Source organism: Mus musculus, chromosome 8 (assembly GCF_000001635.26).
Source record: "Mus musculus strain C57BL/6J chromosome 8, GRCm38.p6 C57BL/6J".
NCBI classification, from domain to species: domain Eukaryota; kingdom Metazoa; phylum Chordata; class Mammalia; order Rodentia; family Muridae; genus Mus; species Mus musculus.
In genome coordinates, this window is record NC_000074.6 from 67,990,190 (window position 1) to 68,015,075 (window position 24,886).

A 24,886-nucleotide genomic window follows, 5' to 3' on the forward strand; every position below is an offset into this window, starting at 1 on the left:
CAGGCTTTCAGGGTTACTGACCTATCAACTCTCCCAGCCTTCAAGTTCCCCACCCATGTACGTTCCTTTAAGCTGGAAGATGGTTCACCTTGGCCTGGGCCCTTGGCTGGTTCCCACCACTGATCACAGTGCCAGCAGAGGAAGCCCAACTCCCTGCACACCTTTTATTAATCTGCTAATGTGCACCTGATGACCATCAGAAACTCATCACTTGCTACAGTTCTCTTAATTCTCCTTTAAAAAATGGGCTTGCCGCCCCCTTATTAAAGCAGCTGTCCTTTCATCTGACTTCCAAATAATCCTACAATAAATCTGTAGATTATCTGCAAATGTACTCCGCTTTTTAGGTCACCGTCCTCAGAGTTGAACTGATGTAAAAGGAGCTAGGTGATCTCTTCTTGATCTTCTAGTGGTGCGTGTCACACCACCTCCAACATGGGGATTGGACTCATCGATAGAGAAAATCCAACCAACCAGGAACTACCCTGCCTCTGCTGTATCTCAGAACCCCTTACCATTACCTCTCGTGTCCTTAGGAAGGGCCCCAGCCTCTCCATGTTCACAGTGAGACTGCCTAGATCTGCATATCTACAGAGTTCATTACAGTAGCACAGAATCAGAGTCACTGGAGAGACTGAGAAGATCCTAAATTTTTAACAAGCATGAGCAGCATCCAAGGTATCTATCTACAGGGCACTTGAAAGTGGGCCAAGTGGACTGGGGCAGAAATGGAAGCAGGTGCCTTTATCCATCGCTTCCAGTGTACCATGACACGAAGAATATCACCTTCTAAGTGTTCTGTGAAATGCAGAACCTCGGGGTTCCCTAGATAATGGCTGAATTAGTGTTCCTTAGGAGGCCACAGTGATCCTTTGATATGTACACACTCCTTTTTAAGAATTGTGATGCTAAAAATACAAGTTTCAACTCTAAAATAACATACAAGTTGCAACAATCCCTTATTATCGTGAAACAAAAAATTCACAATGTAACAAGTAGAAGATAAAATTCAAAATAATCAATATAATCTCCTAAATACAGTGCAAAGGAAAAGTAAAACGTAACTGAAATTACATGACTGTTCATGCTAGTGAGACAGTATTTGTCAAGGGAAAAACCTCCCTGAGGAAGGCAGGAGTCAAGAGGGACAAGCACATTACACTACGACTCAGCTGCCCGACTGCTGCCTAGTGAGGGAAACTTCAACATCCTCACCCGACGGGTAATACATCCCCGAAGCCAAAACCAGAAGCCTAATCTGCCCTTGATGTATACGGAAGTGGCTGCGTAAGAAAACCTATATTAAAGGGCATTCAGAAAGTCTTTACATAGCATACTCTAAGCACAAATAATTAGAATCATATTGTTCCCACACCACGCAAATGTTCCCCACATTAAAAGTCACTACAGCACATAAAACAACTGTTTCCAGTATTGTCCCATCCCACCCTCATAGAACTCTAAATGTTTTGGCCTCCACAAATTAGAGGTTGGCAAGGGCAGATGCACATATGTGGTCCTAACCTCTCTCTATACAGTCTGGGGGGAGGGGAGCTCTTTAAGAGAAAGAAAAACAGCATGTTGTGTGCCTTAGAGCCTTGGAAGCCACAAGCATTCATTGGATTTAAGAAAATCTATTATAGGATGCAACTTTGGATTGCAACGTGTGACTTCCTTGAAATCACAAACACAAACGTGGGCACAAGCTAACATTTTAATGCTGGGCCGTAAGGCAGCGCCTACTGGTACAGAGGACTAGGATGAGAGCACACTAGAGGGCTGTGGATGGGGACCTGGTTTTTACAAGCAGTGATAGCACAGCTGAATGCAGTCACAACCTCATTACCAGGAGCTTCAGAACTGTATTGTTACATGAAACTTCCCCAATTTTAACAGCTGGTTCTATTTTCACACAAGTGGATCAAGTAAAGCATAAAGATACCCCAACATGTAATCTCTGCTTTGCAAAATGAAAGTGGGGAGATAAATAAAAAGAAGAGGAAATTTGAACTAGATACATAAAAAGAGAAGGAAATCTGAACTGAGACAGTTTGGCAAGGAAAAATTCAGGGAGACACTGCTAAAACACACTTTGTGAAACAGGTCATACACCAACAAATAAAATATTCTTCCTTCCGAATTTTACATCTCAAGGATATAGTCCTAACAGCATCCAAAGAGCTGCATAACTATCTCTTCAATATAAAACATAGGCAAACAGAGAAATCATTTCAAATTAATCACAAATGGTTAGTATGCTCATGAAGGAGGACTGGTGTTAATTATACTTCGTGCAGCAAACTTCTCAAGATAAGAATTTTTTGGTTCTAACAGATCTACAATTATCCATCCCAAAGGTGACCTGATTTTACTCTCAAGAAAAATGTAGATTCTGCTTATCAGTTGTGTGTGTGTGTGTGTATGTGTGTGTGTGTGTGTGTGTGTTCACATTTTGTGTGCAAACTGATTTGAATTGTCAGGACTAAATGCTTATTTTGCCTCAGCCTCCGAAGTAACGAGACTAACAAACCTATGTCGTAATCCTTGGCTCCTCAGCTTTTCAATACAGAACAGGACAAAAAGGGAGGGAGGGGACAAAGAGGATTGAAAGGGACGGTGGAGGGGGCTGCAAATCAGAGCTTGGTGTGTTGTCCTACACTGTGACCCTAGCACTCACTGCTTAAAGCAGTTTTGTGAGTTCAAAGATCACCTGGACTGCAGTGAGACCTGACCAAAAGAAGGAAAGAAGAGGGGAAGGGTAGAAAAAAGTCAGGGCTAGGTATACAGTTGAATCCTTAGAGTGCATGTCTGGCATGCACTAGGCCCGCCATCCATAGCACCACATAAATAAAATAATGCAGGAATGGACATCAGTCTGAAAATGGCAAAAATATTATACTGGACAGTGGGAACCTTTAGCACCCCCTCCAGGTTGTTTCTGCAACACTCCATGGCTATGTATGTATATAAAGCACCAAGTAGTTCCAATCAGACAGCTGAGGCTGCTAAGGAACAGCTCTTTCTACAGATACGTGGGACCAGCATTGTATGAAGTGGGCCCATTACATAAATGACCCTACCCAAAAGGAGAGTTTATAATCACTCTCCAGCTCATTTGACCAAACCAAAACTAGATGAAATTATGGTCTACCAAGCAGGGTCTGTGGTCCAGATAAAGTAATGGAGACCATCTGTCCATTTAGTAAAGGCCAAGCACTACTGAGCACATTTAACATAATAACTGTATAAAAACTATAAAGTCAGTTTTTCTGCTGTTTACACAGATCGAAAGCCAACTGAGTAGAGAAAAGATAAACTCGACAAAATGTCCCAAAAAGAGTCTTTCTAAAAGACTCACCATGAAATTATAAACTGACTTAAATCTGTGGTGGAGACAAGAAAATAAGTCAACAGAAAACCTTATAATTAGTGGATTTATCATTCATTCCTTTGTATGTCTGTGGTTTCTATGCCAAATTGTGTTTTTCGTAAAGTAATGACTCCTAGCTTTCCTAGATCCTACAGCTACACACAAAAATTAGAATAAGGACTAACTTGCATCCTATAGTGCTATAATGCCAATTTTTGTTTGTTTGTTTGCTGTTGTTCTTGTTATATTTCTCCTTTACTTTTTGTTTTGTGTATATAGAGTAGTATTCACTCAATCAGTAATATTCTGGCATGTTTTCTCTGTTATCAAGATTACCTAGCTGAACATCTTTATATGACAAACTAAAACATTACTCTTCAAAAATGGACTGGCAGCCGGGCGTGGTGGAGCATGCCTTTAATCCTAGCACTTGGGAGGCAGAGACAGGCGGATTTCTGAGTTTGAGGCCAGCCTGGTCTACAAAGTGAGTTCCAGGACAGCCAGGGCTACACAGAGAAACCCTGTCTTGGGAAAAAAAATGGATATCTCAGTGTGTTAAGGCTCTTGGCTGCCAGTAAGATGACCTGAATTTAATCTCTGGGACCCCAACGGTAAAGGAAGAAAATCTACTTCCCTGCATGTTGTCCTGTGGTTTACACCCACAATCACACAGACACCACCGCCACCACCACCAATAACAACCATAAAACATTTCTGTTCTTTATTTAACTCAAAGTGTATCACAGACCAACAAATAAGAGAACTTAAAAGCTGAAAGAAAACACTGGCATAAATATATTTAACCTTGGAGTAGGCAAATAGATATTACACCAAAAGAATAAACAGGAAACTTGACTTTATTATGGCATGGTTAAACTTTTTGATATTATCAAGAAAGGAACAACCTTCAAGTCACATATCTGACAAGGGACCTGTGTACAGAACACATAAGGAGCTCTTATAACTCAACGGTGAAAGACTGATAAACCATGCTTAAAAACAATGAAAAATGGATATGCATGAACATTTCTCCAACGACAGCAAACAGAAAGGTAGCAGGCGCATTAAAGGATGCAAAACATCACTAATGGCATAGAAGTCCAAAGGAAATGGGTAAACTAAGACTTCAGTTCCAGGGGCAAAGTAATGAAGCACTCACACTCGCTTACGCACACACAGAGAAACACACACAGACACACACATATATAGAGACACATAGACACACACATATCCAAGAATGAGACAGCGATCCAAGCACTACACCTAAGCAGAATTAAGTCTAAGTCTACAGACAACAGTTGTGTAATGACCTAGAAAAAATTTAACACAATTCAATTATCGGAAGGTTAGGATAAGAAGCACACCTTCCAGAGGAAAATAGATTCCTCCTACAAATAACATAGTAAGGATATATTTAGATAAATAAATAAATTAATTAATTAACGAAAAAGGAAACGTGACGATCAATCAGTCTAAGAAAATGCAGTGCTCGTGTGCAGCCTACCTTCGTGGCCAGCAGAGGTCGCACACATAGGCTCTACATCTCTTCTGCCTCAGGTGCAGCAGCTACAGACACTTCGGTCTGGCAACTCTTAAGTGCAACAGCCACATTCATCTATTTAGAGTCAGCCTGAATTAAAAGTTCAAAAGCCTTTGCTATTATTAAAATATAGAATATAAACACCAAAAGTCTGGAAAGAGTAAAGACAGATTCCAGAGGCTCCTGTCGGAGCGCTGGAGAAGAAGCCAAGATATCCTCATATCCTCATTTCCATGACAATGTCATGAGCCAACCACTCAGTTACCTTGAGAAGAAAGTTTTACATAATAATACCTAAGATGCAAGCAAGAGAACACACATACATACACACACACACACACACACACACACACACACACACTCATCATATAAATTTGCTTTAGATAGACTATAATAAGCCAACTTTTTCATTTTACATAGGGAATTTGTAAGCAGTAACTATGAGGCAACTGCCAGCAATGTTTATAATAGCAAACCTACATGCAAGAAGAAAAACCAAATGAAGAAGGGATGAACCTTGGCTGAAGGTGTAGAGAAAGTACTCGCAGCATGTGCAAGATCATGGCTAAAGAGCTGTGTTAGCAGTGGAGCCCTGGAAGATGGTGAGGAGAAGAGCTGACCCTCCCAATTTCTTTTGCCCTGTATAATTTACTCAAGACAATATTTCTTACACATACATACACATTGTTTTAGACCTAAAAGCCTAAAATTCACATTATACTTAAGATAACATATATACTATTTTAAAATAGAAAATAAGTATCTATATCTAGCAGACTAAAAGTGAATCAGCCCATTTTCCTAATCAAATTTGGCAATAAGAATATAAACCAGAGCTGGGCGGTGGTGGCACACGCCTTTAATCCCAGCACTCGGGAGGCAGAGGCAGGCGGATTTCTGAGTTCGAGGCCAGCCTGGTCTACAAAGTGAGTTCCAGGACAGCCAGAGCTATACAGAGAAACCCTGTCTCAAAAAACAAAACAAAAACAAAAACAAACAAACAAACAAAAACTATATATATATATAACCAGAACAATCTTTCTGCTAGGCAGTTCGATAAATGGAGACTTTCATTTAGTTAAGGTATAAAACTATCCTATTACATATGGTAGAACATGCCTGGAATCCCAAAACTCAGGAAGATGAGGCAGGAGAACAGTAAGTTAGAGGCAATCCTAGGGTGTATAATAAAATTTGCTCCCTGACCCTTATAAAAAAAAATCTGGTCAATAAATAAATACAGAAATAGACAACAAAAAACTACCACAGAGATCTGTACCAATGCACTCTTCAGTTAATTGAACACTGAGCAAATGAACACAACACTCCTATCTGGAACAAGAAAATAGACATGATATGAGAGGTGACTGCTTGGGATTCAGGATGTGCTCTCTCTCTGTGTCTCTGTCTCTCTGTCTCTCTGTGTCTCTCTCTGTGTCTCTGCCTCTGTGTCTCTGTCTCTCTCTGTCTCTCTCTGTGTCTCTCTATCTCTGTGTCTCTGTCTCTGTCTCTGTGTTTCTGTCTGTGTGTGTCTCTCTCTGTCTCTTCTCTTCTCTCTCTCTCTCTCTCTCTCTCTCTCTCTCTCTCTCTCTCTCTCACTTCCCTGTGGTAGCACTTGGTAGGCAGGGGCAACGGTAGGTAGATCATGAAGTAAAATCAGGCTCTAGTTGAGAAACCAAACACAAACCTGCCTCAGTTCCATTGCTCTTGCTGTGAGGAAAAAAAAAACACACACACACACACACTGACAAAAACCAGCCTGCCTTTCAGTTAATTCCAGATTATAGTGCATGACTGCAGGAGAGCCAAGGCAGGCACTGGAAGCAGCTGGTTATGTCCACATGCAAGAGAACACAGAAACTGTGCAAGCATGTTTCCTGCTCAGCTTCCTTTTTCTGTTCATGCGGATCAAAGTCCAACCCTACCTAGGGCAGCCCACATTCAGGATGAGCCGTCTTTCCACCTCAGTTGATTCATAGAAGAATCCCTCACAGGCACGCCCAGACCTAGACCATCCCTCACGGAGCTTCTCTCAGCAAATGTGTGGACTGAACAACCACACTAACTAGAATACTAGTACCCCACCCACTGTTTCAGTACTGAACAACCAAGCTAACTAGAATACCAGTACCCCACCCACTGTTTCAGTTCCAGTTCACCATCTGTAACTGAGCTCACAGACGCTCGCAGATTGTTTCCTGGCCATGTGCACATCTTCCCCATAGGTTCCTGCTGCATCACGTGGTTGACCCCAGTTTATGTTTACAGAAAACCATTCTGGAGTTTCAGAATATTCAGTTGCTCTCACTCTTTAGGTCTTGATATCTGCATTATAAATGCTGACTATCCTTCCCCATAGAGGTTCCTTGCTTTATGTAAATGATACTAATTGTGAGCTTGTCATTTTAGGGATTTATTTGTTAATGTAGAGCTTTATCTGTCATTCACTGCAAAAAAAAAAAGAAATTTTTTGCATTAAATTCTACAGCACTTTGTGACATTTCCTTATGTCATTTCCTAGACATTGCACAAACTAACAGTAGTGCCCTATCCCTACTTGGGCTTCAATTCCACAAGAAATCAATTTTGCCCTACCCTCAGAACTCTGGGAAAACTGGTATGTCAAGCCACTAGCTTCTAGGTAATGCACAACTTTTCTACTCAAAATTTCCATGCCCAGTGTCGAGTTTCGCAAAAACTCCATGCTCGATTCTTGTGCTGCTGCTGTGGGGCACCTGAATTATTCTCATCGGAGCAAGATCACCCTTTCCTGGACCTGATGATGGAGTCCAGCTTTCCTCTGACTCTGAATCCTCTGTCCAACACGGGGAACTTCCTCTCATTCTCTTCTGTCTACTCAAGGTCTGTTGTTTCTCATGTTCTGTCTCAGCCCCCAATGTACCATGCTGAAGGAATAATCCGAATACAGTCCATTCTTTAGAGGACATCACATTAACAGGAACCACTATATACTTCTTTAAGTTTAGATACTCCATACCATGAACTCAACTCTATAGCCCTAGGAGAATTACCAATTTGGGTACAATTACCATAAATGTTAAATGTTGACATCAAGAGAAATAAGGTGATGGACCAAGAACATTAAAAATATCATTTAATCCTTTAACAAGACTTAGTAGAAAACAGATCTTCAATTTATCAATATAATTTTTCTAAAATATTTCTAAAATTCTATTACTTCTATATGTATTTATATTTATAGCACTACACTTTAAACTATATGATTCAAAAGAATTATAAAACATTAGACTTGAGCTAGTACAGTCTTAAGATTGTAAAATTACACATTTCTCTTGCCCTTTCCACTTTATCCTTTGGCTCTACAGTTTAAAGTTTCATTCACGTTCTCACATGACTTAACAATAATGATCTGAAAAAGAAGAAAGAAAAAACTCAAAGCATGCCTCTGGCCCAGTGACTTATGTATGATTCTCCCTTTTCAAGTGCTTTGTTTTGTAGTTTTCAAGGACAAATCTCAAAGGACTAAGGAAGAGACTGCAGCATATACTATATACTGAATCAAAGACAATTACTGTTAAGGCAGAAATGACAAGTTTTGGAAAGTACCACACAGTCATCTACCATTACCTATCATTCATTTCAGTCTTCTGTTGTTACTTTTAAAAAGCATGAACTCTAAGTGTGCTTGGTTTCCCAAACAGCAAAACAAAAGGGCAGGTCACAAACTTCCTGAAAAAGTGGGTATAAACCTGAATTTCTCTTTAGTAAATATCGAGGAATAGAATGACCAGGTGGTACAAAGGGTGTCTCACTTAACTGCTTTTTAAATATTTCACACAGCTGTGGGTAAGAAGCCCAGCAGATGCACATTCTTGCCAATAGCTCTATTCGCTATTGACAGAGAGTATTATACACTGTTTACATAATGTGATGGTTTATATATGCTCAGCCCAGGGAGTGGCACTATTAGAAGGTGTGGCCCTGTTGGAGTAGGTGTGTCACTGTGGGTGTGGGCTATAAGACCCCTCATCCTAGCTGCCTGGAAGTCAGCCTTCCACTAGCAGCCTTCAGATGGAAATATAGAACTCTCAGCTCCTCCTGCGTCATGCCTGCCTGGACACTGCCATGCTCCCGCCTTGATGATAATGAACTGAATCTCTGAACCTGTAAGCCAGCCCCAATTAAATGTTGTCCTTATGAGAGCTGCCTTGGTCATGGTGTCTGTTCACAGCAGTAAAACCCTAACTAAGACACATAATTAAGTAAAAATTGTGCTTCATCAGAGTAAAAAAAAAAAGCAGAAACCCACAAGATGGCATCTAAAATTCAGAGCAATGGAAGACTTCCAAACTGTGTTAAGGTGATTATAAATGTAGAAAACCATAAAAAGACTACAGGAGTTAAGTACATACACATGCACTAACTTCTTGGAAATCTTTAAATGCTGTTACACAAACCCAACTAACACGCCAATCTGAAACAGAGAATTGCTTGTTCTGTTTTCAACCAAATGCCAACCACATTAGGTCAAACCCCTTATCCAGTAAAACAAGGGCTAAGTAACAATACAGGTAGAAGGAGTGACGATTATCATTCCACTGTACAGTTGGAGGTCAGAGGCACAGACATGAGGACCCGCTATCATCCTTATTAATGCAACAAACAGAATCAGAAGCACTTGCATGATTCTGAGGTGTTTGCATATCACAAAATAATTGAGACATGCCACTGAAATCACTTTCTACGACAAGAAAGTGGAAATTGGATAATGTACACAGTGCCACAAGGTTGTGAGTTACAAACCCTGGACTCAAACTCAGAAAGTCTAACTCCAAAGCACAAGTTCTCACCTCTTCCTGTCTCCCAAAAGACACCTCCACCACCACTTTTCTGTAGACTCGGATAAGTGCTCTGAAACTCTTAAGACTGTGTATCTCACACTCTCTCTAAGGAAAGTGTATTCAGAAATGTGCTGCTCCCATGCACTGAAAGGCCAAGCTTTGGGGTCAGGAAATTGTAACTGAAAGGAAATTATTTCAGATGCCACCCCTTGAGAATGGGGATAACAGAGGCAATTTATGGGATTTCCCTGAGGATCAAATAAGATACAATATTCAAAGTGCATAGTATAGTATTGGAATGCTAAGGAAGTCAGTCGGTAGGATTACTGATACAGGTACTAATATTAGTTCTATTTGTTCTAAGCTGTTTGGAAGACTGTTGCTTCTAATTATAGAATGTGACAGTAATTTTCAAGTGAGAGCTCTCTTAAGATTACATTGTCTAAAAAAATTTGTGGAATTGACTCTCCATAACATATGATGGTAGCCAAAAATAAAGTATAGTTATACAGAATGATGGTAAATGTGGAAAATAAAATCTTAACAACAAGTAGTTAATTCTTGAAACTTGAAGTATGGGAAGCTGAAAATTCTTCAAAAAACAGACTTGAAATTACCTAGAGCAAGCTGTAGGAACTATATCCAACTCTAGTTTTGGGAAGACAGCTCTAGAGAACAGTTGGAGCACACAGGCTTCACAGGGGTAAGCAGGAAGTGATGTAGGTAAGTACAGGATGCAGAAATAAGTAGGACCACACATCTTTTACCTAGAAGACAATGTTTAAGACACTTACTAGAATCCGGAGTTTTCTCTTCTGACTTGCCAAACAGAAATTCGTACTTTGCCTTGGCAACACTCTGAGAATGTGCTGATGCACTGTTAACCCAAACAAACGGCTCTGCCTGCAAAATGAGAACCAAACGAAGACATTATCACAAATACAGCATAACAAGTAATGACAAAACAAATTACCCAAGAAGGGAATGATTACACCACCGCGGTAAATATGCTTGATACACTACTATATAATCACTCAAAATTAATCAAACAAAAAATCAGAATATAATCAGGACACACGATTTCATCAATGAGATCCAGCCAGAAAATAGTATACATGTCATGTCTATGGGGGTGGGGGAACACCACACACAAAGCCTGCCATGACTCAGTAACGTGCTTGCCATGTAAGCACAATGACCTGAGTCCAATATCTGGAACATATGTTGAAATCAACAAACAAACATGAGAGCTATCAGTCTGTAACTCCAGCCCTGGGAAGGCCGGCTGGCCATGCCTACTCAGTGAACTCCAGACCAATGAGACTCTGTTTCAAACAAAGTGACTGGCTCCTCAGGAATGATACCAAGGGGTAACCTCTGGCTTGCACACACACACTCACATATATGCACCCACATGAACAGGCTCTCACATGCATGCATACACACACAGTAAGTTTATGCTAGCTTTTAGCTATTAAAAACCTTATTTTATTTTCTGCATGATTAACTTCAAGTAATTCTTTCTATGTGTTTGGTTGAGCCACACCAAAGAGAAAGTAGCCTTTCTCCAAAACTTACCATATCTGTACATCAGAAATACCACTCAGCTAGTCAAGGAGTATACCGAACTGTAAGTAATTCCATTGATACAATCTGTCTTAAATTTGAGCATCTGCCCAGATTCTTAAAAGGCTGCTATTTAAAGAAAAACTACAGGGGTAAAATTGGTTCACATCATAATTCCTAAGACTTCCTTCCTGACTGCTTTTAGACAAGTATTGAAATTTGAGTGGTTCCCATTTCTGGCCTAGAATTAAGTAATAGATGAAATTTGATCTATGCCCACCGTGCAGTCATCCCCTTGCCTCTACTGTGAATGAACACATCCAAGATATGATATTATCTACACTGGGTTCTGTCTTGACTACAAAACATCTACTCTCATGTAGGACTCTTCTCTGGGCAACGCTGACATCAAGGGTTCTGTGAACAATCAAGTAACCACTCGAAACAAGGGTACCTCAGACTTCCTGCCTGTGAAGCAGAAATGTCTGTCGGTGACAGAAGGACCAATTACAACTCCAGCACCCTACAACAGCCAAGTACAGCATGTGGTGTCATCCCTGGTGCTCTCCCCTGGCTCTTCTATGCCACTATCAAAAGGTTAACTTGCAGAAGTTTGAGACAGCATTCCTTAAAATACTTCTGCAATCATTTATTTTTTATAATGTATAAAATTCATCTCTGGAAATTCTTCTTAGTGTAGTGTGTTTAACAAGTACAGATTAATTAACCTTTTCCCCAACAGAGAGAAAATAATGATAATCTGTGTATGTAGAGAGCTCTGGCTAATAAAAGGAACTCTCCCAGGAATTCCCAAAGAAGGTGACCTAATTTGGGGAAGATGCTTATGTAGGGTTTTCTGAGGAAGTGATCGCTGCAGAAACGAGAAACACGAGATGCTTGGAAGGTCAGAAACATGTACTATGCAGAGGGACAATGACCCATACCTACACTGAGAGCAGGCCAAGCAGCTCAGAAGAACATGTAAGGGGCCCATTTCAGAGCAGACAGAGAGCAACAGGGCTCTCAGAAGCAATAGCAAACCAGCATGGGGTACCTGGGGAGTGAGGCCTCATTTTAATCAGAACTTGAAAGAAAGCCATCAAAACATTTTGGCAAATATTTTTATTTATTTACATTTCAAATATTGTTCACTTACATTTTTAAAAGCTATAGGCCTATCATACAAAGGAGCTTAATAGTCTATGAGAGAATAGAGCTCATGGCAAGTAGACTAAAGTGGGTTAATTTAGATCTTTGCATAGAGATGGTCTGTGGAATGCTCTGGTCAGTCAGATTTAAGAAAGTAAAAAGAAGATTAAATCAAGGATAATTATAATGGATAAGATTTATTAACCACTTACTCTGTGGCAAGCACTGCTCCTCTAGTGCTATGTATGGAATGCATCATTTAATGCTCAGAGCAATCACATAAACTGAGTACAGCTCTCATCCCTGTCTCATGGATGACAAAATGATTCGATAAACAAGGTGTCCAAGGTAGTACAGATAATAAATTACACGTTCTGGATTTGATTCTATGCAGTCTAAATCCAGAGCACATAGCTCTTGAGCTGGCATCCAGGAGTCAGGCTTGCATGTCTGGGAATATGGAGTGAGATGGGAAGAGATTAGAGAAGGATTATTACCTTCAGCTTGAACTTGCAACTGCCAGGTAACCTCCAAAGCCACTTAGCATGCCACAGACGTATACTGTAAAGAAGAAGCTCACCAGTACACAACCAGCAAATATCCAGGATGCAATGCATGATGCACTTTCAGCAGGTCAAGAAAGATAATCTTTTTGGCTTAGACTCACAATTAGAGCTTGAAGACTATTCTAAAGAAAAGTTTCATTTGAGCACTAATCTTTGGCTTTTGGTCTAGGGGGAGCCTATCAGAAGATTTCTGGAAGTCCATACTCAGGAAAAATACTTACATTCTGATTCTCACTTAAGATAAAATTTGGCAGTTTATTTTAAATATTAATGTATTTTAAATACATAGTTAGCCCTCCCTATCTGCAGATTGTAAATCCACAGATGCAATCAAACATAGACCTGTTCCTCTTACAGAGGACACAGGTTTGGCGCTCAGAATCCACATGATAGCTTACAATCTTCCTTAAGTTCCAGGGGATTCAACACACTGTTCTGACCTCCAAGGTCACAGGGCACACATGATGTATATACATACATGAAGGTATCATACACTTAAACTAAAACTTTTTTAAATCAAAAAAAAAAAAAAAACAAGGACAACTAAAAGGACATTTAAAGATTTTTTTCTCAAACTTCTAAGTCATGAGTCTATGTCTGTGTATCTCCAGGAGGGTATTGGGAAAATGTATGGTTGTACGTAAGTGTCCAGGTTACCTTTCTTTTTCTGAGATAAAATACTTTAATCAAAAGCAACTTGGGGGAGGAAAAGAGTTTTTTTCAGCTCAAACTTCTAGACCATGACCATAGTCGCACACCTTTAATCCCAGCACTCAGGAGGCAGAGATAGGAGGATTTCTGAGTTCAGTTCGAGGCCAGCCTGGTCTACAAAGTAAGTTCCAGGACAGCCAGAGCTATACAGAGAAACCCTGTCTCAAAAAAAAAAAAAAAAAGAGAGAATTCATGGGAGGAGCCAAGGGAAAACCACGTAGAAACACAGCTTCCTGGGCTTATTGACTTGCTATAACTCAGCTAGCTTTCATACTCCCCAGGTCTACCCACTAGAGGTGATACAGCTCAGAATGAGCGGGGCCCTTCACATCAATCATCAGCCAAGATAACCTCTCACAGGTGTAGTCAAAGGTCTATCAAATTAGGCAATTTTATTATTATCCTTATGATTACCATCATCAATATCACATACAGGTATTTGCCTGCATACGTGTGTGTGTGTGTGTGTGTGTGTGTGTGTGCCCCATTTGCATGCCCCGTGCCCCTCAGAGGCCAGAGGGGGCATTATCCCCTAGAGCTGGAGTTACATATGGTTGTGATCCACTGTGTGGGTGCTGGGAGCTGAAGCTAAGTTCTCTGGAAGAACACCCACTGCTCTTAACCTTTAAGCCATCTCTCCAGCCCCAACCAAAAAGGTCCTCAATTGAGCTTCCCCTTTCTTCCCAAGTGACTCTTGGTTGTTTTAAGTTGGTAATACAAACTACCCAGCCCAGTGAGTATACACAGTCATAATTTAAAGTATACTTCTCCATATATCATGATCAAAACTGTTTAAAATACACTGATACAAGGGAGTTCTCAACATTCAGCACAAATTAAAATAGTCCATAGCACTTATTAAAACAAATGTTTCTTGTAATGCACACAAGAGCTTCAAATTCAGTTAGTGCAGGGCCTGAAAATGTGCACTTCCTCCCAATATTCCAGGTGACGCTGGTGGTCCGGCATCACACGGCCGGCAGCACAGCTCCTGATAGGTCTGCTCTTCATATGTTATTGTATGTAAGAATCAACTGGCAGTCGTCCTGTTGTGTTTGCAGGTCTGATCTGATATTGAGCGGACCACAGTTTGAGTGCCTAGACTCGCAGGCTCTGAAGCTGAGAGTGAAGCAGCATACTCAAAGCATACTCAGACTCTCACACAAGAAAAAAAAAAATTTTATGGGCTGCTCTATCTAGAAATAACAGCGATGAAAGTGTCTCAATTTAACAAAGCACTCCATATTTTGGCAGTTATGGGGACACCTTCATCCAGGCTGAAGTCAAGGCATTAATATCCATCCGCTTTGCTAAGTGAAATAAAACGCACTCTCCTGCCTTCCATTATCCTGAGACTGTGAGCTCTGCTGATTCTGCTCTCCCCATGCTAATGCTTTGAAATCTTCACCTAGCTCTACAATAATTGTAGACCTCTGAACGACTGTATTTGAGATAATCAGCTTGATTAAAGACATGCATGATTCAGTAACACGCTTTTCAATCTGTATTACTCCTTGAATAAAACTTACTCCTTTTGATTTATCACAATCACTTAGGAGCACAAATCTCTTCGATAAGCATACAGAATAGGGGCTAGGATAAGCTCAGCAGTTAGCGTGCATGTTTCGCATACATGAGGGCCTAGGTTCAAAGCCTGACCCCGAAAATGTAATTTAAAAGGCAGTAAAGGACTTATAACTTGATTTGGGTGATCAGGACTAAAATCCAGTTTTGCTACTCTTCAATTAACATAAATGTCTGGACTTCCGATCCCCTGCTATATAAAAGCGCTAAAGAATCTGGATAGCGGACTTGTTGACACAACCCTGATCTTGGCACTCAGGAGGGCTAAGAAGTAGGTAAGCCAGTATTACAATGTACATCTCTAATTTGAAATCTGAAACTTTTAGGAACTAAGAAGACACACAAATTCTACCTCATGTCACAGAACATAGTTGAAATGAAGGCACAATAAAAACATCATATAAAATTTCTGTCTGGCTACAAAATAGGGGAGGGGAAAGAAAACAAAGTAGAAAACTTCATAAGTAAAAGTCACTTTCAGTGAAGTGGGCAGAAAACGACTGGGGCCACAGGAGTGGTGGAGGGGAAGGAGAATGGGCCTAAAGCAGCACCATGCACTGTATTGTTCTAATTATCTCAACTTCAATATGATTTGAGAGTCAGTTGAGTATTCCAGAGCTCTTTGGGCCAGAAGAGATTAAAAGCTAAATTGAAAATAATAAAAATAATATTTCACAACTCCCTTTAAGCCAACACTTAATTCCAACATTCACGTCCACGTTCAATCCTGTTTAATCCCTTCTGTTCCCTTTATCTGCAGAAGCTGAGTCCACTGCAACAGGGTACTGTGTGCAACAGGGTACTGTGTGCAACAGGGTACTGTGTGCACTTACCAACAATTGCCGTCAGAGAGCTGAAGATTGGAGCTGATGCTGCAGACACTTGGTTAGGTGTTCTTGGATGAACTGTATTCTGAACAACCCATGTTGAAGCCCTGACTTCAACCACAACTGTATTTGGAGGTCATTACAATGAGATCAGCAGATTAGGTCTTAAACTAAGGTAGCTGGTGACTTTCTAAGAAAACAATATGAGAGACACAGAGAGATAGCCAAAACAAAGACCACGTGAAGACAAAGGGAGAAGGTGCCATCTGAAGCCATGGGAAGGGACCTCAGCAGTATCAACTCAATAGTCATGGACTGCTGATTTTTAAACACAGGAGACAGTTTAGTTCTACTGCATAAGCCACTCAGTCTGTGGTATGTTAAGAGCCTAGCAAATACATCAGGGAAACCTGGAGTAAGCAAAGGCAAAAGAGACGTTGTCTAGAGTAGACAAATGGTAAGTCAAGGTTCCCTCTCGGGGTTCTTAAAATCATTACCAGAAGAACCTAAGAATGGACTCAAATAGAAGCTCAAAGACAATGTTACTAGAGTTTGCCAGAAAACCCCCAGGGCAGCCCAGCTATAAACTGCAGAGGCAGCCCAGAGGAGGAGAGGGGAGGGTGGGGGGAGCATTCCATTTAAGCTAGCACAGAGGTCAAGAAGCAAGCAAGGTGGGGAAGGAGAATTTAGAGAAAGAATAAGGAAGCTCAAAATGCTGGGGAGAGTCCAACGGGTTACAGAAAGCATGTTTGAAACAGATAAAGAGGGAAAGGGGAAATCAGGTTTTCCTGGATACTTTCTATGTGGCTAGATTTACTGTTCTGGAGGAAGAAAAATTGGAAAAAGAAATGGTCAAATTGTTCCACCTATCTCTTTAGCATGCCTTAAGCTGACCTCTCTTTCCTGGGAATGGTCCCTGGGCCAAATAAATAAATAAATACATACATACATACATACATACATACATACAAACAAACAAACAAACAAAATGGCCAGACGTGAACTGAAACGTTGGTCTACACCCAGGCCAGAGCTTCTGCTCTCACTGCAGCACAGTGACAGAACTGTAAGCGCGAGGTGTTCCCGTTCCTAGAATAGCAGTAAGGATGAGGGGCTGTATCCTTATAGGACTCCGCAGACAGCAACGTTTATATATAAAATTATAAACATGTAATTATGAAAAGGGCCATGATACTTTTTAAGCAAATAATCTAAGAGTTAGGGTTAGGGTTAGAGAAATCAAAAGTTTGGAGAAGCAAAGAACAAATTCAATCCGTACTCAGACCAGAGGAAGGGGAGTGGGAGTCATGTGTTTAAACTCATAAAGAGGAGTGCAGGCGTCATTAAATTAAGTTGCAGGACTCTCCTCTATGATTCAAGTGGGCCTTAAATGCAATGACAAGTGTCCTGGGGAAGCAAGAGAGACACCAGACAGAAACTTTGTGACAAAAAAAAAAAAAAAACCACCAAGAGGGGCTCACAGAAAAGATGGTAATGTTCCTGGCTTTGCAGTGAAGGAAGGGATCCAGAGCAGAGCAGGGCATCTGCAGTGCAAGGAAACATTATCTCCTGGAGTCTCCAGAGAAGCAAACTCTGGTGCTTGGGAAGAAGGGGATAACCACTCCCTACAACTAACTCTTCCCTTTTCCCTCAGTAGGCTAACTGCATCTTCCCAAAGTCAGTAAGGACATCGAGCTGGGACAGGAAGCCTCTCAAGAGAAGCTAAAAGCATCCAGGAGAACAGTAGAGGAAGTGAGAGGCTAAATCCTTCACTTCTGAGACTGAAGAGATGAACATCAAAAGAAAGGGCTAATGCAGGAAAGGGGCCACAGGGTCGGAAGAGGTGCAAAGAGCGGTAACCCTGCCTCTCAGCTAGCCCTTTTGCCGGCTTGGCTGCCAGTCTCTTTAACAGTGTGAGCAAAAGAGACAAACCTGAATCCATGCCCTTTTGAAAAGCCCTGGAGGTCCATTCTCATTTTCCTACCAGCTGCTGTCTACTGACTATGCCAACTTCCTGAAAGCAGCTCCCCTGGGCCAAGGGCAAATGGACACTCTGCTGCTCCCTGAGGGAGGTGGAAATCAGAGCCTGTGCACCAATGGGGAGAGGAGGCAGAAGCTCCAAACACAGCCCAGCCACACCACCTTTTATCAACAAGCATGGAAAGCTGTAGAAATCATATGAAAATAAGCCTGTCACAGACCCAAACACACCTTCCACTGACCACCTTAGCTTAGACCTGCTTCAATTGCCTTGCAAGAGTGAAGATTATATTCCCTCTGCAAGGAACTGAACCTACCTTGGATACAATTCTAACCTGTAAGACAGTAGAAGCTTGCTTTATTTATTTATTCATTTCTTTATTTACTATTCAATCCTTTACTCATTTACCTGTTTATTGAGAGTGTGGTATAAAATGTTAGGAAGATAAGATGCTAAGCATTCGTCTAAAACAGCTTTCTATAAAACAAAGTCAAGATACCAGAATCAAGTTTTCCTCACAGCTTGCTCTGTTAAAATGGCAAGTGTCTAGCTCACTAGCTGGGGAGCTTCAAAGAAAGGCTTTAAAAGAAAATTAACAACCAAATACTATTAGCTCACAATATCCCCTCCTCCGCCTTTCCCACCATTTCACAATTAGTAATGATTGATGGGTGGGCCTTGGCCAGCAAATGAGCAGGCCCAGTGAGTCAAGTCTCTACTTCACCTATCTGTCTTTACCTGCCCAAACTTACCTTTTTTTTTTTTTTTTTTTTTTTTTTGGCTGCCTCAAGCTCTGGGTCTATGTACTGATACATTAAAATTCACAAATAAAGCAAACGAAATTAAGGTTCACATTTTAGAAAATCAAAACAAATACTCTTAAAATTTTGAACCTGCTTGCTAGACTCCTGGTTGGCAAGGAGAACTCTAGAGCCATCCATCCACACCACATGCAGTGGATGCTCCTGACCCTATGCTAAGCTACATGAGCAAGGAATGCTGGGACTATCCAACAGCATAATCAGAACCCATGAAAATTCAAGGAGACTCTATGATGTTTATAAATGTTCCTCAGTGTATTATTTAATAAACAGGAAGTGGCAAGGCACTGAAAACAAGCAATACGCACAGAATGTTGTAAGAAACTCCCCCCAAAACAGCATCTATATGGTTGAGGCAAAGAGGGACACCAAAAAGAACACTAGGTCCGAAAAACAGAAATGAACACAAAAATGATACCAAGACTCAGGTAAACATTCATTATTCGTGGCCTAGATGAATTGCTTATCAAAATTTTATTTTAAAAATATATAGATAGCAAAATCTATTATGTGGGTACTTCTGTTAAATACTAAAAGTTACATTAGTAGTTCACTAATAAAATCATTTCTTCAAACTGCCCTGGTAAGGTTTTATTATTTTAGTTTGCTATTACTGTAATAAACACCATGACCAAAAGTAACTTATTTCCTCTTACAGCTTGTAATTCATCATGAAGGGAACTGGCAAGGTCTCATGGCCAGAATCTAGAAGCAGGACCTGGGGCTTGGATCACGGAGGAACACTGCGTAGCAGCTTGCTCCCCGTAGGTTGCTTAGATTGCTTTTTTAAACAACTAAAGGGGTGAAAGGGCTTTGAGACAGTAACTTTACCTACAGCACCAAGCAGCTCCCTCCAACTGTATGGCTTTAGCTGTACAAAGACACAAACTACCACTCGTAGTAAATGCTCACATACAAGTCATTTATTGTAAGCCACAAGGGTTAAACTTCTAAGAAACAAAATGCTTGTTAAGAGTAAATACTTTCTGAATTTTGTTTTCTGAATTTTAATAATTTCGTTGCTTGTTCTTTGAGAATTTTAGTTAATGTATTTTATTAAAGACATGCACACACACCCAGTCCTCCAACTCTTCCCATAATCACTTTCTCCATCTTCCCATCCCTTTCCCATCCATCTTTGCGATTTCTTCCTTAAATTAAAAAACAAAAACAAACAAACAAACAAAAAAACAAACAAACAAAAAAACCAACCCTGCCCCTAGAAGCACTGTACGTGTGGCTGCTGTGTCACCGGTGTGTCAGTAGGTGGCAGAGAGGAGACAGGCTGTGCCTAAGCTCAGTGTTCTGACCTTTGAACAGCTGAATGATGGTAGCCTGACATTCCCTGAAAGTGAGACAACCACCAATGCAGCGCCAGGAAGGCCCAGATGCTCCCAGGACAGGGAGCAAGCTGGAGAGCAAAAGAGCCCCACTGTGGTGGGAGTGAACCAGAGAGCTGGCCGTGGCCCTCACCAGCTACAGCACTCAGGTGAGTGGGACCTGCACCTCACCTGGGCAGCACAGTAGAGCTGACCCTGGGTGTGTAATAAGAATGGAAGGTGTGATGAGTAGTCATGAACATGTAAGAACTGACCCTGCCACTTGTCTGCTGTGCAGGGGCATAGGCAAGGGAGAGATATACCCAGTCCCACCCTTCTCCACCTACAGCAAACAGGATAGCAGGCCCTGAGGTCATTAGAGCAGGAGAGCTGGCCCTACCCCTAACCAGCTGCAGCACTTGAAAGAGCAGACCCTGCACCTTGCTCGGGCATCAGGGTAGAGTTGCCCCTGGTAGCAGGGGCTGCTGCTGAGCCAACCCCCAAGGGCCTGAAAGGGGGAGAGCCAAAGGGCTGTAAAGCCCAGATCAAGGAAATTGGCCCACCACAACATCTTCCCCATCGATGAACTGGTGGAGTGTATAAAGGGACCAGTCCTACAGAACCAAAACTACAGGACCTCCATGACACAGGGTCAACAACAGCCTATCTGAGAGGAGGCCTAGTGAGGTTCCAGCATTAATAGAGTAACAGAAGCCAGAAGCCTCGTACCAGACCAAGGGATCATTGCAGTAACATTTGCAAGCAAAGAAGTAAGGGCAAAAGGTATACTGTGGGACACACTGTGACACACCACACTTCCACAACAAGGTTTTTTCTATGTTGGGGGGGGGCAGTTGCAAGACTGGAAGGTGGGTAACAGAGAGGGGGAGTTGACTCTTTTGTCCTGTTCTCAACACCCCTGCTTTTTTAATTCCCATTCTGATGTCTACTTCTATTAGTTCAATTGTTTTTGGTTTCACATAAAAGTGAGAATGTACAGTATTTATTTTTTCTATGTACACCTGGCTGATTTCACTTCCTCACAAAACTGCAAGTATACACAACTATGATTTGACAATAATTTCCAAAAAAAAAGTGTAATTTTTTTAAGCAGATGATTCTTTCAAGAATCTTCTTTAAAAGTTTCAGATTCCATTTGTCCAGTCACCACTTCAGGAATGCCATGCTGTTCCCTGAGGCTTTAAGAAGTCATCAACTTCACCCTCAGAAACAAAGGAGCCAAGAGTTGAGCTTAAGAAAGCAAAGGCAGAGCAAGGCATCCTGGGGCAGAGCTTCTATGCACTGCTCACGCTAAGTGGGGAGCGTGTGGGCAAATGCACCAGGATGAACCATCTGGGACGTCAACTACACCCAACTACCAGGAGAGTTGCTGGAGAACTAGCAAGCACTGTGACCGAACGCCTGAGGCTACCTCTTAGGCATGCTGAAGTCTGAGTTATACCTATTCATTCTGGAGCTACCAAAGGTTCTAAAAGGCCTAAGAGACAGCAGTGTAGCTGAGGACATAGAGCAAAGTCCGTCCCTTTGAAGCCACATCCACCTCCGCATTACAAGCTACAACCACTAAGAACCTGGACACATGTGTGGGTAAGCTAGCATTTCCTACTTATTCTGAGTATCTTAAAGCCGTTCACTGTTTTTAATCAATGGTTTTACATTTGTATTGTTAGTAATAATAACAGAGATGAAACTGCTCTGGAATCATCCAATGCAAGGGATGTGACAACACTGGAGAAACAACCCTTGCTACCTAAGACAAGTTATCCCCACAGTGAATTGTCAACAGAAGTACATGAGCTAAAGAACAAAATGTAAATGCAAACTGTCAATGCTCTTAGACACAGATAGAATAAATGGCTCATAGCTTTTATAAAGTATACAGCCAACTTCACCCTCACCCCAATCCTGCCATCTTAACTCTGCAGATCTTCTGAGAACAGAGGTTTATTCATTTGACCTGTGCATCGATGGATAGAAAACACACACACACACACTCAATGTGATAAATTATACTTCCCAGGTTTAGACTTTTAAAAGTGTGTCATGTTTTACTGAAGATACTGTGCTACACAGTTTTATATCAACTTGACATAATCTAAAGTCACCTGAGAGGAGGGAACCTCAATCAAGAAAATACCTCCATAAGATCAGGCTGTGAGCAAGCCTGTGGGACATTTTGTTAATTGGTGATTGATGGAAGGGCCCAGCCAGGCCATGGGAAGCAAGGCAGTAAACAGTACCCCTTCATGGCCTCTGCACCAGCTCCTCACTCCAGGTTCCTACCTTGTGTGAGTTCCTGTCCCAACTTTCTTCAATGATGAACAATGATAGGGAAGTGTAAGCCAAATAAACCTCTTCCCTGCCAAGTTGCTTTGGTCATGGTATTTTTATCACAGCAATAACTAAGACAGGTGTGGTTCAACGAACATATTTTTACCAAATCTTCTTGAGATGTATTAAGACTTGCTTGTACATGCTAGAAATAAGGAACCTGACTTATGTCAGAGAAAAATAAAAGCAGAGCTCCAAATAATTCGATTACAAATGAACTTTGGAAATCCATACAAAGTGTAAAAATTTCCTACAAATTGTACTGATAACCATCCATTATAATAAAATATGGCTAAACGAAATTAATAGCTTTGATTAACTTGCGACCAAAGATTCTTGGTATGAATCTGATTACAAATCCTTAATGTGCTTTAAGAGCAAATTAATTAGAACTGTGAGGGGTGTAGCATCACTGGAGTATAATTCTACTGTATGGAAAACAATAACCCAGCCAACATAGTCGCAATCCAGAAGGCAAAGTTTTTTCAGAATGACCAAAGTAGACAATACTTTTTTAAAAAAAATCTAAGATATCATTCATTACCTTATACTTTTCTCAAAAGACCCCCCATGGTGTCTTAGATATGAGAAATTTTTGTTATTTTATAACTATGCATATGTATACATAGACTCTGGCTGAGGCTATGGCTCTGGAGGAGAGGGAAAGGGAGAAAAGAAACTAGAAGGTTAAAATCCTAAAAGTAGATAGAAAGGGCCGAAGATTCAGAGTACAAAGAAAACCTTGATCTATCAGTAATGTGTTGAATTTTCAGTATGCTCGTGTATTAGTTATATAAGTGAACTTTAACCTCTAAGAACAAAACCTCGATAACAGAGTATTGAGAAAGGATACCAACTAAACACTGGATCTTTATACATGCAATCAACCTTATGCAGTCCTTCAATCAAATATAGCTAAAATTTCCTTACTAGTAACTGACCAATATTTGCTCCCTAACCCGGAAGCAAGCAATGTAGGGCATGTATGCATCAACCAATCCACAGTGCATCTGTCCATCCACCCATCCATCCATCCTACCATATCACAAAACCGGTCTGGTCTGGGAAAAAACAGCAAGTGAAACCACTTGTTTTATAGCAATGCTTTTTTTTTTTTTTTTCCATTTTTTATTAGGTATTTCGCTCATTTACATTTGCAATGCTATACCAAAAGTCCCCCATAGCCACCCACCCCCTCTCCCCTACCCACCCACTCCCCTTTTATGGCCCTGGCGTTCCCCTGTACTGGGGCATATAAAGTTTGCGTGTCCAATGGGCCTCTCTTTCCAGTGATGGCCGACTAGGCCATCTTTTGATGCATATGCAGCTAGAGTCAAGAGCTCCCGGGTACTGGTTAGTTCATAATGTTGTTCCACCTATAGGGTTGCAGATCCCTTTAGCTTCTTTGGTACTTTCTCTAGCTCCTTCATTGGGGGCCATGTGATCCATCCAATAGCCGACTGTGAGCATCCACTTCTATGTTTGCTAGGCCCAGGCATACTCTGACAAGAGACAGCTATATCAGGGTCCTTTCAGCATAATCTTGCTAGTGTATGCAATGGTGTCAGCATTTGGAAGCTGATTATGGGATGGATCCCCGGATATGCTAGTGTCTACATGGTCCATCCTTTTATCTCAGCTCCAAACTTTGTCTCTGTAACTCCTTCCAAGGGTGTTTTGTTCCCACTTCTAAGGAGGGGCATAGTGTTCACACTTCAGTCTTCATTTTTCTTGAGTTTCATGTGTTTAGGAAATTGTATCTTATATCTTGGGTATCTTAGGTTTTGGGCTAATATCCACTTATCAGTGAGTACATATTGTGTGAGTTCCTTTGTGAATGTGTTACCTCACTCAGGATGATGCCCTCCAGGTCCATCCATTTGGCTAGGAATTTCATAAATTCATTCTTTTTAATAGCTGAGTAGTACTCCATTGTGTAGATGTACCACATTTTCTGTATCCATTCCTCTGTTGAGGGGCATCTGGGTTCCTTCCAGCTTCTGGCTATTATAAATAAGGCTGCTATGAACATAGTGGAGCATGTGTCCTTCTTACCAGTTGGGGCATCTTCTGGATATATGCCCAGGAGAGGTATTGCTGGATCCTCCGGTAGTACTATATCCAGTTTTCTGAGGAACCGCCAGACTGATTTCCATAGTGGTTGTACAAGCCTGCAATCCCACCAACAATGGAGGAGTGTTCCTCTTTCTCCACATCCACGCCAGCATCTGCTGTCACCTGAATTTTTGATCTTAGCCATTCTGACTGGTGTGAGGT

At 41.2% G+C, this 24,886-nt stretch overlaps 1 protein-coding gene, 1 long non-coding RNA gene and 1 other non-coding gene across 24 annotated transcripts in view; 2 read left to right on the top strand and 1 right to left on the bottom strand.

Moving 5' to 3' along the window:
- Positions 1-24,886, bottom strand: part of Psd3 (pleckstrin and Sec7 domain containing 3) — a 522,982-nt gene that overhangs the window by 301,108 nt on the left and 196,988 nt on the right. For all 17 annotated transcript variants that reach the window (XR_003947255.1, XR_003947256.1, XR_003947257.1 and 14 more), the window contains one exon: positions 10,528-10,636. Coding sequence is in view for 14 of the 17 variants with exons in the window: in XM_030243450.1 (XP_030099310.1) it covers positions 10,528-10,636 (109 nt within the window). In the remaining 3 variants the exon portion in view is untranslated. The remainder of the gene's footprint in view (positions 1-10,527; positions 10,637-24,886) is intronic.
- Positions 1-24,886, top strand: part of Gm15991 — an 81,305-nt gene that overhangs the window by 43,503 nt on the left and 12,916 nt on the right. For 5 of the 6 annotated variants that reach the window (XR_003947557.1, XR_870477.3, XR_001778566.2 and 2 more), the window contains 2 exons: positions 16,070-20,427; positions 21,401-23,755. This is a non-coding gene — a long non-coding RNA (predicted gene 15991). Of the gene's footprint in view, positions 1-16,069; positions 20,428-21,400; positions 23,756-24,886 lie in introns of those variants that run through there. The other variant, XR_003947558.1, reaches the window with a different exon arrangement.
- On the top strand, positions 20,151-20,281 carry LOC115485644. Its single transcript, XR_003947697.1, has one exon. It is a non-coding gene; the product is annotated as a small nucleolar RNA SNORA17 (small nucleolar RNA).